This window comes from Haplochromis burtoni, unplaced genomic scaffold (assembly GCF_018398535.1).
Source record: "Haplochromis burtoni strain Fernald_Lab_line unplaced genomic scaffold, NCSU_Asbu1 Contig_182, whole genome shotgun sequence".
Classification (NCBI taxonomy): domain Eukaryota; kingdom Metazoa; phylum Chordata; class Actinopteri; order Cichliformes; family Cichlidae; genus Haplochromis; species Haplochromis burtoni.
The window spans coordinates 425,726-440,860 of NW_024582543.1; the positions used below are offsets into that span (position 1 = coordinate 425,726).

Below are 15,135 nucleotides of genomic sequence, written 5' to 3' on the forward strand. Positions count from 1 at the left end.
ATCTATCTATCTATCTATCTATCTATCTATCTATCTATCTATCTATCTATCTATCTATCTATCTATCTATCTATCTATCTATCTATCTATCTATCAGGAGAGAGAGAGAGCATATGTTGCATTGTCTTAAGGAAAAAACTTAAGGAAATCTTATTTGAGACCTTATAAGGTCATCGTTTACTCAAAGAATTGATTTGTCATAAAACAACGCAACAATTGTAGTAACACTGATACGTGTGTGGAGAATACCTTGCTTGTGCTGGGAAAAGAAAGTGCAATAAACTACACAGGAATGAAGCAAAAACTTTGATTTCATTTGGCAAAAAAAGTGTGGAAACCGGTTTTAGTGCGAAATGTAATAAAGCTGCAAAAACAACTAAAAAATCGAACGATTAACTTTGGTGATTGCTCTGCTCGTTTAGTGTTACCTGGAATTCCAAAGCAAAGTGGAATACAGCACCGGGTACCAACTAATACTCTTGTACTTAATACTACTGTACTTATCCTGCTATGACAAGTCAGAACGTCTGCTGTGAAAACAAATCTGTTTGGTTAGTTAAAATCATCTTCTTGATATCTTCATTAAAGATTTGTTTATGCTGGACATTTCTCTGCGCAACTCTTTATGTATCATTAATGCCTCTGAAGACTCTTAAAACATTTTCAGGCTTCTTTTTTTTCTAAGTTTAAAGCTTCTTTGTTTACATCAGCTTGTGGTCTTCTCCTTCCCCTCTTTAATGGAGCTTTGCTTCCTATTACAACCACTTACTGTCGATATCTATTACCCCGTCCTGCAGTGGGCAAAAATATGTGTTAAGTCACTCCCAAGTTTATGCGTGCATGCCGTGGTTGACCAATACGATTTGAGCAATACATGCAGCGGCTCATAAAAAGAAAGAAATTTGCAAAAGTGGTGAAGCTGCCATCAAAATAAAGATTTCTGCCCTCAGGCACTTGCACGCACACTTATTGTTTACACACACACACACACACACACACACACACACACACACACACACACACACTCATTTTCAATAATCTTCTTGTTCAATTGTACATTTGGAGAGAAACTATTTTACATGATTACACATTTTTTTGTTTGAAAAAAGGGGAAAAGTGGTAGTATCTGGCTACGATGCTTCCTGCATTCCTCATAGGTGAGTTTCTTTATAGCTGTCCTGTAGAGAGGAAACCCTACGCACACCCAGGAATCACTGGAGAGATTATGTTACTGGGCTGGGTTTCCCCCGTGAAGAGCCTGGGCGAGGGAGGTCTGAGCTTCTCTGCTTAGACAACCCAATAACATGCAACAAATAGATAGAATATAAAAGTAATTTCCTGTAAGCCTGGGATTTTTAAAGTGCCAAATGCGCACATAAAACACTATAATTCCAATCATATGTTTACAGTAGGCTACCTGAAAAGTGGCCTGAGCAACACAGGAGAACTTCTTAAATCACAACTTCTTAAACTGACGCAGTAGTCCCATAACGTGTTAAAAATAGATTTAGTATTCAGTCAGTCTGTGAAGTTTTATGGTTTTATTTGGTTTATTAGTGATTGTCATATCTCTGTTTAAAAGATGCCGGTTTATATTGTAACGGTCATTTTTGTGCCAGTTTCGAGTGCTCTTGTGGTCCAATCCTTGAAGCCAGGATTCAAAACTTTCTGGAAGTCCATGTTGTTGACATTTGATGATTAATAATTACACACAGTTTAGACATAAAAACCTGGTTGTCTATATATGTTTACATGAACTTTTCTTGTACTTTTCATTGTATTGAATATTTTTTTGTAGCATTTATATTCATTTTAATAGAAGGAATGGTTAGAGAGTGCTCCACAGGAAATTAAGTTAAATGGTGTCACTGATGCTTCTTTTTATGCAAAGTACATTGAGTTTATGTGTAATGAAGTGTGCTTATATTTTATAATTAAGTAACTACACTATAATTAATCAATCAAACTGCAACTCACAATGTCACAAATACATAAAGGATAATAGCAAAACACGTGGTTAGGGAAAGATGCTCCTTTCTGCTAAAATACTGCCAAATAATAAAGAGTAAAACTGATGAATTGCTTCTAAGTATGCTGATTGTTTTCTTACATTCTTAAAGCCTCTGTAAAGCGACTGCAGCTCCTTCCTGGTGAACTGCGTCTGGGCTTGGAGCTGTTCGAGACCCTCAGGTTGGTGACGCACCATGGAGAGTTCAAGGTCACTGTCACTGCTGTCTGTCACACGAAAAGAGACAAAAAGGGGAAACGAGAGGGTGGAAGGAAAGGAGGATTCTTACTAGCAGTAAGACTAGAAAGACAGAAAAAGGAAATCATAGAGGCAAAACATTTACATTTACATCCTATAACTCAAAATGCTCACCATCTTCACAGAAACAACACAAACATGGAGAGGTTTAAGAGGGAGAGGGACAACAAATAAATGGGTGGAAGCAACAGCGTAAGAAGAATGTTCAACATCGTACAAGTAAAAAATAAGAAGATGAAACAGAAAGAAAGACGTGGGAGTTGTTTTGAGAGAAAGAGAGAAACTTGTAGCATCGAAGTATTATGCTAAAGTAACACAGCGAGCTCTTCCAGTTCTAGTTGAGCTATTTGGTGCAGTGCTACATTTTTATGAACATTGCATGAAGGAATATTTTTTGCTAAAGGCGTAACAGAAATAATCTTGATAGAAAAAGCTTTTTCTTCTTCATAATTTTGTTTATGAAGAAATAACCAGGCAGAAAGTACATGCTGCCATGCTTTTTTTTGGGCATTTTCAAGGTCGCTGTTGGCATCCTGACGCTTAAATAAAAAGATATTAGACAAGGGTGATTTAAAGCACATTTTTAGGGTTGCAAAAGCAAAAGGAGTTGCACATTTTTAGACAGCCACTGGCATTTAATGCAGTTACACCTGTGTTTGACAAGCTTAAATGCCAACTGTGAGAAAAAAAAGCTTGCTTCGTCAGCCTTAAGGACCAAAAAATGTACATACTGCGATTACCAAAAACCAAGAATTTCCAAGAACAGCTGGAATGCAATTACAGTCGCATGTAATAATGTGCAGAGGAATACCATTGTAGGTACTCACCATCTTCATGAGAATGCCACAGATATAGCAAGTTGAAGAGGTTGAGAAACAGGGAAGGAGAAATTGATATGACTGTTAAAAAATATTTAGTTAGACCAAAATTTTTACCGATACAGAAAATTAAAAGGTAGGTTCAGGGTCGCTGTAAAAACAACACTGTAAGAATTTGTTCATGAAGAGGCCTCATGGTGTCTTTCAAAGTTACTCTTTTTTCATGGATGGACTTCGAGTTTTGTTCAAAAGTCCATGAATTTGTCCCAATAAACACAATAAGTTTTGTCATGAAAAGAGTTACAAGGGGATTAATTAACTGTCAGTACAGGAAAATTCAACTTACTGCATGTGCATGACTATTGTTAACTTTTCCATTTCTATTACGTATATAAAAAAAACCCTGTGAGACATTAAAGGCTATCCTACAAAGATCAATGTTTAATTTCTCTCTTTCTCTGTCTTACCTTCCAGTGACAAAGGGTCGCAAATCCCAAACTGTTTGAGGACAACAATACATAGTCCAATAACAACAATGATAGCAATTATTTCCATGCCCTCCAAAGCCATCGTTGCAATTCATTAGATATAGCTTCTGCAAAAGCCCTTTAAAAAAAAACCCTTTAAAATAACAACTGACATATAACACTTGCTATGGTGCAAGCTCCGCTAGTTGTTAGTTTTCATATGCAAATGGCCAGTGAATGGGGGAAAGAAATAAAAGTGACTGCAGAGCCTTCTTCATTAAAGAAACGGGTTCAAAGTCCATTTTTGCTCCTGCAGGTAGATAAAAAATTCACTGAATCTGAGTTCCCCCAAATTATCCAAAGTTATCCCCAGTTGCAGATGATTCAGTTCTGCTGCGGCTCAGCAGCGTTTCGCATCCTGCTGGATCTTTCCAACTGTCCCATCAACTCAGGGCTCCACCTCCACTTACACTGTCTTGAGCTGTGTGTTTGAGGTTGTGGGCGGGTGGGTGGATCACTGTTACTGAAGGGATTCCTCTGCTAATAGTTTCTGATTGGCAATCTGCAATGTCTAAATATGCCCGGTCATGATAAAGATGCAAAATGATATACCAAGCATTGATTCACATCTTCTGATGTTTGGGATATTAACAGCACTCATAAAGAAAACTATTGTGTCCTGTGTGGTGCTGCCTGTGTCTACAGGACTGCTCAGCAATGCACACACTCAATAATACAGATGTATTCACTCTGAGCTCAAAAGCAGTTAGACCACTGTGATTGTAAAAACGGTCTTTTATGACATTGCAAAAAACAAAACAAAAGCTGAAATGAACTATTGCTATCCTGCAAAGCTAAACTGACAACACAGATATATATATTTTATAAATAATGTACGTAACAGTATTTATATATACTTTTTGAGTTTTTTATGATTATGCTCTATTGTAAAGATCATTGGGATAGTTCACAACTGATGAGTCTGCACAACATAATGGACTCAATGTAAGTAGGAAAGAGGGGTGGAAAGCAAATCAATTGTGCAGAGGAACAATATTGGTCTGTGAGCAGGCAGAGGATGTATGCCAGATATGCATTTCGATGGTCAGGGAGGGTTTATGTAAGTTAGAGAGTTTAAATGGACCTAATGAACGGGGATAGTTCCCTGCCAAAAATACAAGAAATATCAATAGTAGAGCTGCCGAGCTCCTCAAATGTACATTTGGAGGATGTAATTTAGACTGAGACCTGATGTCGTTGTGCATTATGAAAATGTATGGGTTTTTTGTAAAAAGGTGTCTATCAGCTCATTTTCTGAAAAAAAGGCTTCTGTTTATTTGATTAGGACATTATATATGGCATAATCAAATACATTGGATTCATTTATTTTAGTAAATTTAGACCTACTTCATAATATGTGTCTACACTGAAACAAATTGCTGTAAAAATACAATATATTTTGTTCAGCAATACACCACTTTTTGTAAATACAGCCATATACTGCAAATGCTGATGTAGAAAATATTAACAGCAGTCATTTCTATTATTGTAGCAGCTCAAGAAGATGGTCTATGAAGGCAAACCTTTATGAGTTCAAACTCTGATTCCAAATTGAGTTCACACATGATGATTCCTATATTGGTCACCAGCAGCATGACCTGTATTTTTTCCATAATTTTTTGGCTTTTTGCAGTGAAGAGTAACTAGGAAAGTGGGTAAACATGCCCATCAAAGGGCCTCAGGTCAGAGCTAAATGCAACCTGCGCTGTTGCATTTAGCTTTGAAGCATATGGTTGCCTCCTTAAACTATTAGCTAGGTTTTGCATCTTTTTTTGTTTACATTATTATCATCAAAAATAATATCTATGTTTAGCACAACAGCTCATTAAAACTTTAATTCTGATTGCCAATTGGGGTCTGTGTGATCCTTGCTGTTATTATTTTTTATTTCATAATAAAAGTCTCATGGTTGTGACACCCTGACATTTGAGAAGATACAAATTTCTGGACATTGACAAAAAAATAGTACTTTAAAATACTCTGCAGTATACTACAAAGTGTATATTTTATACATTATAGCACTGTTATAGTTACTGTTACTGTTTTTCACAGTAAGAAACTGTTATTGTAGAGTACAGATGTAAAATGACCGTTTAATCCTGTAAAATCTCAGTGATTGTAGTTTCCTGTCATTTAACAATGAAATTTACTACATTGTGAGCTCAACTTGGGCTTTTAGTCAGCACTGTAAACTGTAAAGTAGAGCAGATGTACTGCCCAGCTAACAAAATGCAGGAACTTGTTATTTCTTTTATGTGGATTTTTTGCAACCTGTCTTTTTTGTGAGATGGACTCAGCCATTATATCAAACATGCAAGATGCATGAGCTCATGAGGGAACCTTCCATAAAAATAATGCATCATTACATTGTTTAATGCACCTTAAGTGCTGATGTATTCCTGTTCTTCTATTAAATACAGACAAGAGTGAGGTGGCTTAAGCTCGCAGAGATGCCGACAGTGCAGCCATCAGTCCCATCATCAGGCTTTAATGACTACACTGAAAGCTACATTACAGCCTGGAGTCTAAGCCATCAATCAAAACTTCTTGTCAAACAATTGAATTAGCTAGCTAGGACATTTTTTCTTGATGCAGGCATGGAGGTCTGGTTTAAGGCACAGGTCTTAATATCTACGCATTCAAATGGTACATTTGGGCTTTCCATTCAGGTTACAGTTGTGTTGCTTTTGAAACTTAAGAGGTCACTTCTATGAATCAGCGGCTCCCAACCCCCGGGCCATGGGCCGGTACCGGTCCGTGAGAGTTGAGGATTGGGTGTGAAATTGATGGTTTTCAGGGATTTTATCGGTTGTTAACGTAATTTTTTTAAAATCGTTTTTAGCGTTAACTCGGTTTCCCTGGGTCTTTTCTAGCGTATTATGAATGAATCTTCTTTTTCTGGTACCGGTACTGGTTTTATTTTGTTGTATTTATCCACGACACCTTAAAGGCCGGTCTGTGAAAATATTGTGGGACATAAACCGGACTGTGGCGCAAAAAAGGTTGGGGACCGCTGCTATGAATCACCAAAGAAAACATGAACTATAAAGCTATCATTGTTAGTTCTGTATTTCCATAATAGGGTATTTAAAGATGTCCTTACCTCATCCTTTTAGAGATGATATGATTTGGAAAAAGAATAAATGCGTTCACTATTTATCGAGTTATAATGAAATTTGCTAGTTGCCCTATTTAGTTATTAAGCAGAAACAGAGCCAGCAACAGCAACAACGTGAACTATTTTAACTGTATTTTAAGAGTTTCTTCAGATCTTGTGTTTTCATTTTCTTTACTAACATCAAATACAGCAACAAGGAAAGAAAACTCTATACAGATACAGAATATCTGTATTATAAAGTAGTGATTTCCAAGATATAATTGAGGGCATTTTTTATTTTAGACTAACAGATTTGTCCCCTCTGGATGGGTGTGATGTACAAGCTGGCCAAGAGCAGGAACAGTGAGCTTGCTGTAGAGTCTTTTCTAAAGGAACTTTCAGCTGCTCCCTTATTCTGCAAGTGGATCTACGTGTTTGATTTGGCACAGATCCACTTCCTGACACAATCCTCCCATTTATTAGGGATTTACACCACTACTAGGCGTACACTAGCTTGGCTGTCGTTTGTATTTCCTCCCAGAATTGAACTGAGGATCTTTCACATGTTGGGGCAGGTGTGTAAAGCTTTACACCATGGAGCCACTAAACTGAGCCTTGTCTAAATGTGACAAGTTATGATTTCATATAGATTTTACCCTGAGCATCATCAAAGTGGAAGACCTTCCAAGTCAGTGTTGCATTTGAAGTGCTCCCACTATAGCACAACAACAACAAGAAGACAAACAAAGTCACAATCTTCAGGTTTTTAGTTGCTTTGGAGTTTTTTGAATTCTTATTTTGAGTTTTCTTTTCATTTCCAATGTTATCCTAACACATTGAACCCTTAAGTGTATCATTTTTGATTTATTTTGACATTTTTTCTGGCTGTTATTTCATCGTTTAGGCTTTAAAGAGTTAAGTCTTTAGTTACTGTTGAGATTTTGAGTCCTGTTTAGAGTTGATTATCATATATAGTAATTACTGGTTTTTATATACCTTCAGTTTCTATTGTGAGTTTCTTTCTAATGTGTTTAGTTCCCAAAGGTTTTCCTAGTTGTTCCTTTGTCTGTCTCGCCTTCTGTGTTTTCCCTCGAGTAAGTTCATTTGTGTTTCGTTGTTTTCAGTACATTACCTGTTTAATTCCTATAGTTAGCTTCGTGAGGTGGGTTTTACTTCCTGAATGTCTGCACTGATGTCTCATTCCAACTTTTGTCTAATCAGCCCTTTAATATGTGCAAAAACAGTCCAGTCTTCCCTGTGTCCTTTGTTAAGAGGTCTGCTATCCTCTGTACTTGTCCTCTTTCCTTGTATCCATTTAGATTTTTTTTTTTTTTTTCCCTTCTGTTGATGTTTCACTATTTGTTTTATCATCAACCTAAAGAAAGTGTCTCCCCTTTTGTAAGTCAGCTTGCCTCCCATGTTTGGGTCCTAACTTTACACAACATGACAAACAGACAAATTATAGATAATGCAAACATTAATTAAACATTAATTTAATGAAATACTTAATGACAGAATGATATCGATAAGTCTGTTAACTCACAGTTTGCATTTTTGCCAGCTTTCTTTCCGGTCTTCAAATAGGCTCAGTTTCATTAATATAGCAGCTCTGTTCCAGTCTTACAGGAAAATGTTTAAAGTGGACACACTTTATACTAAAAGTGTTGTTGAAGTGTGCACACTGCTTTTCCTCTCACACATGCTGCTTTGTCAGCAGTAGCTGTATTGCTTTCAGTCTGTATAATGTTTTCAACCGCTTCATATTTTCCCGGTGCTCAGTTCTATTATCTTTTGTGAAATCAACCACACTGCTGCCAGTTCACTTATCCTTAACTGTGATTCATTGGATGCTGCCAGGGACACTCCTTTCATGTAAGCATGCAGGGAAAACCCTGGAATAGGCTGATAACCAGCGTCCTGTTACTGCTTATCCTGATCGTCAGTCTTAAGGTAAGTGAGTCCAGATTACAGAAAGATTCCCTGGGTGGTGAATTGGCTGTGTAGTACAGACCTACATCACATCTGTTTTTTAGTTCATTTTAATGCATTTCATTTGATGCAGATGAATCTCCTCTTTCATAGACTCTTCCATTCACTGTACAACCGCACAGTATGAATGTCAGTGCAGCCCATCAGCTACTGTAGACAGAGAGTGGTGTGTGTGAAATTCAGGTGCTGTAAACTCCACACGCCAGTAGATGGTGATAGTGTTGTAATAAAGTCCAGAGATTGTGGAGGAGCTTTAACAAACCTTTAAATTTCTCTGTATAACCGTTCAAAAAGCTAAAAATAATCTAATTCTAATTTTTGCTGTTCTCTGCTTTAGGTGCAAAATAGTGCTACCAGAAATATACTGGATGAGTTAAGATTAGCACACACATTCCCTTTCTGGTGCTAAACATGAGATGGAATGCATTATTATAGATAAAAACAATATTTAAACAATAATGGTACTATTATAAGTGCAAAATATTGTGTTTGCCAAAAAGCATTTGCCCTCTTGTCTTCCTGTCCAAGACATATTGCCATCTGTCTGCTGGCAGAGAGACAAGTCAGCAGAAAATGAGTCTGGATGACAGGAGCGGGTCGTTTCTAGAAACCGCAGAGGACAATTTCCATTAACCTCATTCTATATTTCTTCCGCTAAAACAAGTGAAATGTGAGAAATGGAAAGAAAATCAAGACAGAATGGGAAATTGTTAGGATGGATTGGGAAAAAAAATGTCTGCACTGAAGGTATATGTCAATAATTTACATAAACCAAGAAAAGAGGGGCAGATGCTGAAAGACTCTGTGGCATTCATTTTTAAAAACGTGCCACTTTTCACTTCTCAGGGATTCAGACAAAGAATGGCAACAGTCTGTCTGTGTGTTTTGAGAGAGAACGAGTGACAAAGGAGGGTAAAAATATAAAAACTCAAGAGTGAAAGCCTCCACAATGCACTCATTGACTGGTTAAAAGCTGAAAAATGAAATTTTTAGCTGAAAAAAGGTTTACATGGTAAAGAATGTGATACTTATAAGGTAAATCTATACTGCACATATGAATATGGTTAAAATCAATGTATTGTGTAATACATGACAGCGGACATGCACTCTTCCTATATTAATCCTGCGTTTCTCTTCCTCCACCCTGCTGTCACAGACAATCAACAATTTCCACTGAGGGTATTAGCGTGGTGCTGCAGCCTTCTTTGTGCTTCTACCTGGGCCCTGCTGTGTGGTGCTGGCAATTATCCACTTCACAAGGCAGCACTTCATCAGAGATTTACGCGAGAGCCGTGGTCTCTGCCACTTTGAGCCCTCCGTCTGACCGCCCGGGTTTGGCTCTTTCCCATTGGCATCCGGCAGTAGACCGCCATCGACCGCCTTCTCATCTGCCTGAAGACAGAAAGAAACTGTCCTCTGAGAGAGAAAAGAGAAGCAGACACACCTGATTTTAAAGAACTAGCCACGCTTTAAATCAGGGGAATAAAACAAAAGCCCCTCTCTGTAAGTGGATGTAAATATACCAGGTGTAATTATTTCAGGCTGTAAAACAGAGTCACTGCTAACTGTGGCACTGAATTAATTCGTTAATATTTTGGTATTTTAGTCACAAATTAGATTTTAGAGAAGGTATTTCTCATTGTTAATAAAATTACAGTTCTGCAGATCTTTTTTTTTTTTTTTTTGATGTTGCATGGTTTAGCTCAGTAAGCCTGATTTAGTTCTCTTCAATGCCATTAACAGCTGAAAATGACTAAATCCATACAAACACAGTCAGCAATTAGCCAGTGAGAAATAGCTGAACATTTACCAGCTAACAAACCAGATTTTCCCTGTGGAGATGAACACCAAAGATTTTAAACAAGAATCAATATCTGACCCACATTTATCAAGTGGACACAAATGAATGTTAATGTGTTGCTTAAAGCAGGTTTAATGATTTTATCCACTTCACCAGAGCCTAAAAAACCTCACCAATATACTCAGAGCTCTTCTCTTTTGGAGTGTATTGTCTCGATGTCTAGGATGTTGTCTACAATGGTTAATATGGAAGCTGTAACCTAGAGAAATAACAAGCTGGGACCGGCACGTGGCTGAACAGACTTTGGCACACATAAGCAAAGAACTGCGCTGCAGAGAGTGAACAGTGTTAACGAGGAGTAGAACTGATGTGGATGTTTAATAGAATAATGGTGTAGAAATCACAAGCTGCATCCATATTTATATTGTGAAATGAGTCAAAGCAACATTTAGACATTGATTTAATTTGTAATTGATGATCATTTAGTCATTTTAGTCATCAATTAAAAAGACTATTAAAAAGTGTTTCTTTATTTATCTGTCCTGTTGTGTGACCCATTTTCGGCCAAGCTTTAGCTATCAGACAGATTACCTCATTTGACTCTACAATGCTTTGGTATACAAAGGAGTTAATGGTCCACTCAATGTCTGCAAGGCGCCGAAATTCTTGTGGGTGCAAAGCAAGCCTGAATCATCATCCCTCCACCATCGTGCTTATAGCTGGTACGAGGTGTTTGTGCTGATGTGCATTATGGCCAAACATCGCCACTTGTTTCAGAAGTCTGGGGATTTGTTTTCAACTTCTCCTGGCAACCTTCTCAAACAAGCGAGACTTGTTCAGTCTTTTCCTAACTGTCAAGGTTAATATAGTAAGCAAAACTAAAACTAAATGTGAAAAAAACCCTTTTGGTTAACTAAAATAAAAACTAGACTTTGAAAAAAAAACAACTATTTTGTGAACTTGGAAAACCAACTAAAATAAAAAAAGAGTGGAAATGCCCTCACTTTTAGTACCTGCTAATTTGACCAAAATGTTATTATAACTTGCCTGATGAGGCTCTAATGGACGTGGTTATTGAGATTTTGGTTATTGAGATGTCTTTAAAAGTGTTTTTATTCTAATACCTGCACTGATTTTTCCTAAATCTGACCTCTGACATGTGACCTCCATACAATAATAATTAAAATGTAACACAGAAACCAATGAAAACTGAACTGAACTGAAAACAAAAAGTCAAAAAGAAATAAAAAAAGAACAATTATATAGAAATTATAACATTATAATAACTCTGTTATCTGCACTCTCATGAACTTTTCACATGCTAAGTCCTGTAGAATCTGGGCGTCATGTCCAGATTTGATTCTTTTTTGCAGTTTCTTTGAGCATTGCACAGTCTGACCTGTCATCTTGAATGTTTTTCACTTGTGAATAATCTTTTTCACTGTATAAAGTTGGAATTCTGTGTTAATGGCCCCATAAGTCTTCCCAGATTGATGAGCAGTGACAGTTGCTTCTCCAAGGTCATAGCTGATGCACTGACATTAACACACCTGAATGCTTCAGGCCAGCAAACTGCAGACAATTTCTATGTTTTTAGAAGTGACCTTAACTTTTTTTCACATGATGGATTTAGAAATGTGCTTTCTGAAAGAAATGAAAAAGGTCTCCGGTGACAGGAGCGCTTCTGGGAACAATAGCACAAAAGCTCTCATGTTACCACCACATTATATCATCACGACTCACATATTCAGTGTTTCTGTATCAGCAATGTAATTCACATCTCTGATTTTAAGCAGCACAAATGATGTACTGTGAAACAATATAAGAGTAGTGCTTTTTTTTGGCTTTGTCTCTTTTGTTGCTTTTTATTCTGAATGAGGTCTTTGGGCACAATCTCCCAACCTATCAGTGCTACTGTACCACGTGATGTTTAGTTTCTTCTCCTTTCCTTTTAACTCTCTGCACACTGCATGAATAATGCAGCCATTAGATCTTATTGTTTAGAGGATATTTAGATGAAAGTATGAAGAGTGTTGTAGGAAACAACTGTCTGGGGAGTTCCTCTGTCCCCTATTTGAATATGGAAGGATGCTAAATCATCTTAGCATCAACGCTGTTGCTCAATAATTCACACTGCTTAAAACTTCATCAATAAAAGATCAGAGTGGACAGCCGTGGTGAGGTGAAGGATGACTAAGAATATAAGGAGTGATAGTAGAATACACACATAGCCTACATACACACAGGCATGTTGTATGCATCTGTGCCAGTCACACGCTCACATTTAAAAATGCATGACTACACATTTAGCAGTCTCATACATAAATGCAGCGTATAGCCTTCAGGCGCGTCTAAAACGGTCTCCTCTGACCTGAAATCTGATTTTACTTCACCCGAATCAAAATAAATTCAACAATCAAATAGATGTCATTGGAATTTATACATTTATTTACCTTTAAAGGGTAAATAAAACAAAATTAGACAAAATGATGTGTAAAGAACTCACATGCTGCTCTAGCAGATCCAAAAGGAGGTTATTTTGGGTCTTCACATGCGGGGAGCTGCATTATTAAAAGAGAGATGCTCCGTGCGATCTACCTCGTCGTGAACTCTCTGGGCACCCGACCCCCACTGAGCGTCACGTATGTTACCTTTTTGCATGCACACACACCTGCATGCAGGCATGAGCTCACACATAGTGTTGTGTCGTGTTTTTGGTATCTTCAAGACTGCCTTGCAGTTCTGCTGCATGCATATGTTTTTGCCCTGTGTTTGAGCTCAGTCATGAACAACAAAGGGGTATTCCTGTTAGCATTCTCCTTGAGGGCAGGATAGTAAGCTTCTAAGTTTTAAATAGCCAGTTGGTGGAAGGAAACAAATCTCATTTAGAATGTACTTAAATAATGAAAGGTACTCTTTTCTAGTAAATTTACATTTCTAGGTGAACTACTTCGGGTTTTGCTCCACCACAGTACTCCAAATCTCTAGATATAAAAAATGATTAATAAATAAACAATAAGGAGCAAAAAATAACATATAATCAGCTGCAACATGTTTGAGGAAACATAAAACATCAATAACTGAAGAAAACATTCATTACATCTGCATAGTCTTATAATGCAGATGTAATATAAGTTATGGTCGGTTACAGTTTCAAAGGGCTTATTTCACCTTTGATACTTCATGTGTGGTTTTCAGATAATACCAAGGTATTAGTTACTCCATAAGTTGGAATATTGATTTTGGAGTACTGTAAAAGGAGCATTGATGGATCTCTGTATCGTTAAAATATCACAAAATCATATGTTCCAGTCCTCTTTCTTTAAAATGTTCAGTTGTGAGACTTTTTAGCGCTGATAAATAACCAGAAGGTCAGAGCATGTGCGCTAGGGTAGGTAAGACACTGCAGGAGCGTTATTGTGATTAATCGTCTGTATTCTGGGCAAATCGTATTCAGCAATGACAGAAAGTAACAGTCAAAGTGATAAATGCTCACCCTACCTGCATTGCGTCTGGATTTCACTTGCTGTTTTGAGGAAAAAAAATCGCTGCAACCTTCGTCTGCGCTCCTCAGATGAGACCCCGGGCGAGCTGCAGCCACTTGCAGACGCAGAGAGACATCAGCTATTTAGAGGAGGAGGAGCAGAGCTGCTCAGAGTCCTGCGCTCACAAGCTGAGCCGAACATAAACACTATACAGTTGTGATCATCACATCCAGCGTCGCAGGACAACACCTCTGAAGAAAAATGACTTAGTCATTGATCTAAGGGAAGAGTCGTGATCTTCAGCAGATACTGAAAAGTGCCAGTGCTCGTCTCAACAAGTGAACAATTTATAGAGCTGCAGAGGCAGGGAGGTGTGGATGAGCTGTTTACATTGTGAAAAATGTTATTAGAAGTACCAGACACATTATAACCTGCAGCACTGGCGTGCGAGTCCCGGCCCAGTCTGCGTGCCTCTCTGAGGAAATTAAAAAAATATTGCTGTGTTGTCTGTAAGCTCCTGCTCAGATATCATAATGAAAAGATTATTATATACAGACATTCATCTATAAGGGCTTCTAAGGATTTCTCACTTGTAATTAGAGTTTGGTTTTGGGGGAAATGTCTGCTGTATGGGGAAAAATATTTCACATTCAGTTTCAGAGGATGAAAGGAATCATAATGCACTATGTAGAAAAGAGCATCTACATCTGACATTGAATAATTATAATTTTAGTTACTTGGAGGGATCATTTTGATCATTCTAGACCTGTAAATAGAAAGATTATGATATTTGAGTGCTCATTGATTACATTTCTTCTTGTCAAATGATGTCAGGTCATAGAAAAAAAGGCTGCAGACATTAATGCTCAGTGTGCAGGTTTCTAGCTGAAAACACATTATGGTAAAACATTCCTTAATTTTGACATTGAAATATAAAATGATAGCTCCGTTCCCTGCACGAGTTTCTATCTATGGCATGGTATCAACTTGAAAGGTAAATGAATACAAGTACAGGAAGCTTCCTAAAATATACTCTGATACCGCATCTGTTAAAGTACTTCATCTGAAATTCTCTGAAAGTCAGACTGACGAACACACACACACACACACACACACACACACACACACACACACACACACACACACACACAC

The 15,135-nt window shown here is 37.5% G+C and overlaps 1 protein-coding gene across 4 annotated transcripts in view; it reads right to left on the bottom strand.

Moving 5' to 3' along the window:
* Positions 1–14,306, bottom strand: part of LOC102293980 (calsenilin) — a 17,276-nt gene extending 2,970 nt beyond the window's left edge. Inside the window, exons 1-4 of one of the 4 annotated variants that reach the window (XM_005934621.2) lie at positions 14,000–14,306; positions 9,915–10,089; positions 3,094–3,096; positions 2,111–2,235 (exon numbers count right to left, since the gene is read on the bottom strand). In XM_005934621.2, the coding sequence (XP_005934683.1) occupies positions 2,111–2,235; positions 3,094–3,096; positions 9,915–10,089; positions 14,000–14,005 (309 nt within the window). In that variant the 5' untranslated portion in view covers positions 14,006–14,306. Of the gene's footprint in view, positions 1–2,110; positions 2,236–3,093; positions 3,097–3,551; positions 6,396–9,914; positions 10,114–13,999 lie in introns of those variants that run through there. The other 3 variants (XM_014337552.2, XM_014337553.2, XM_014337554.2) reach the window with 3 other exon arrangements.
* Positions 14,307–15,135: the final 829 nt, after the last annotated feature.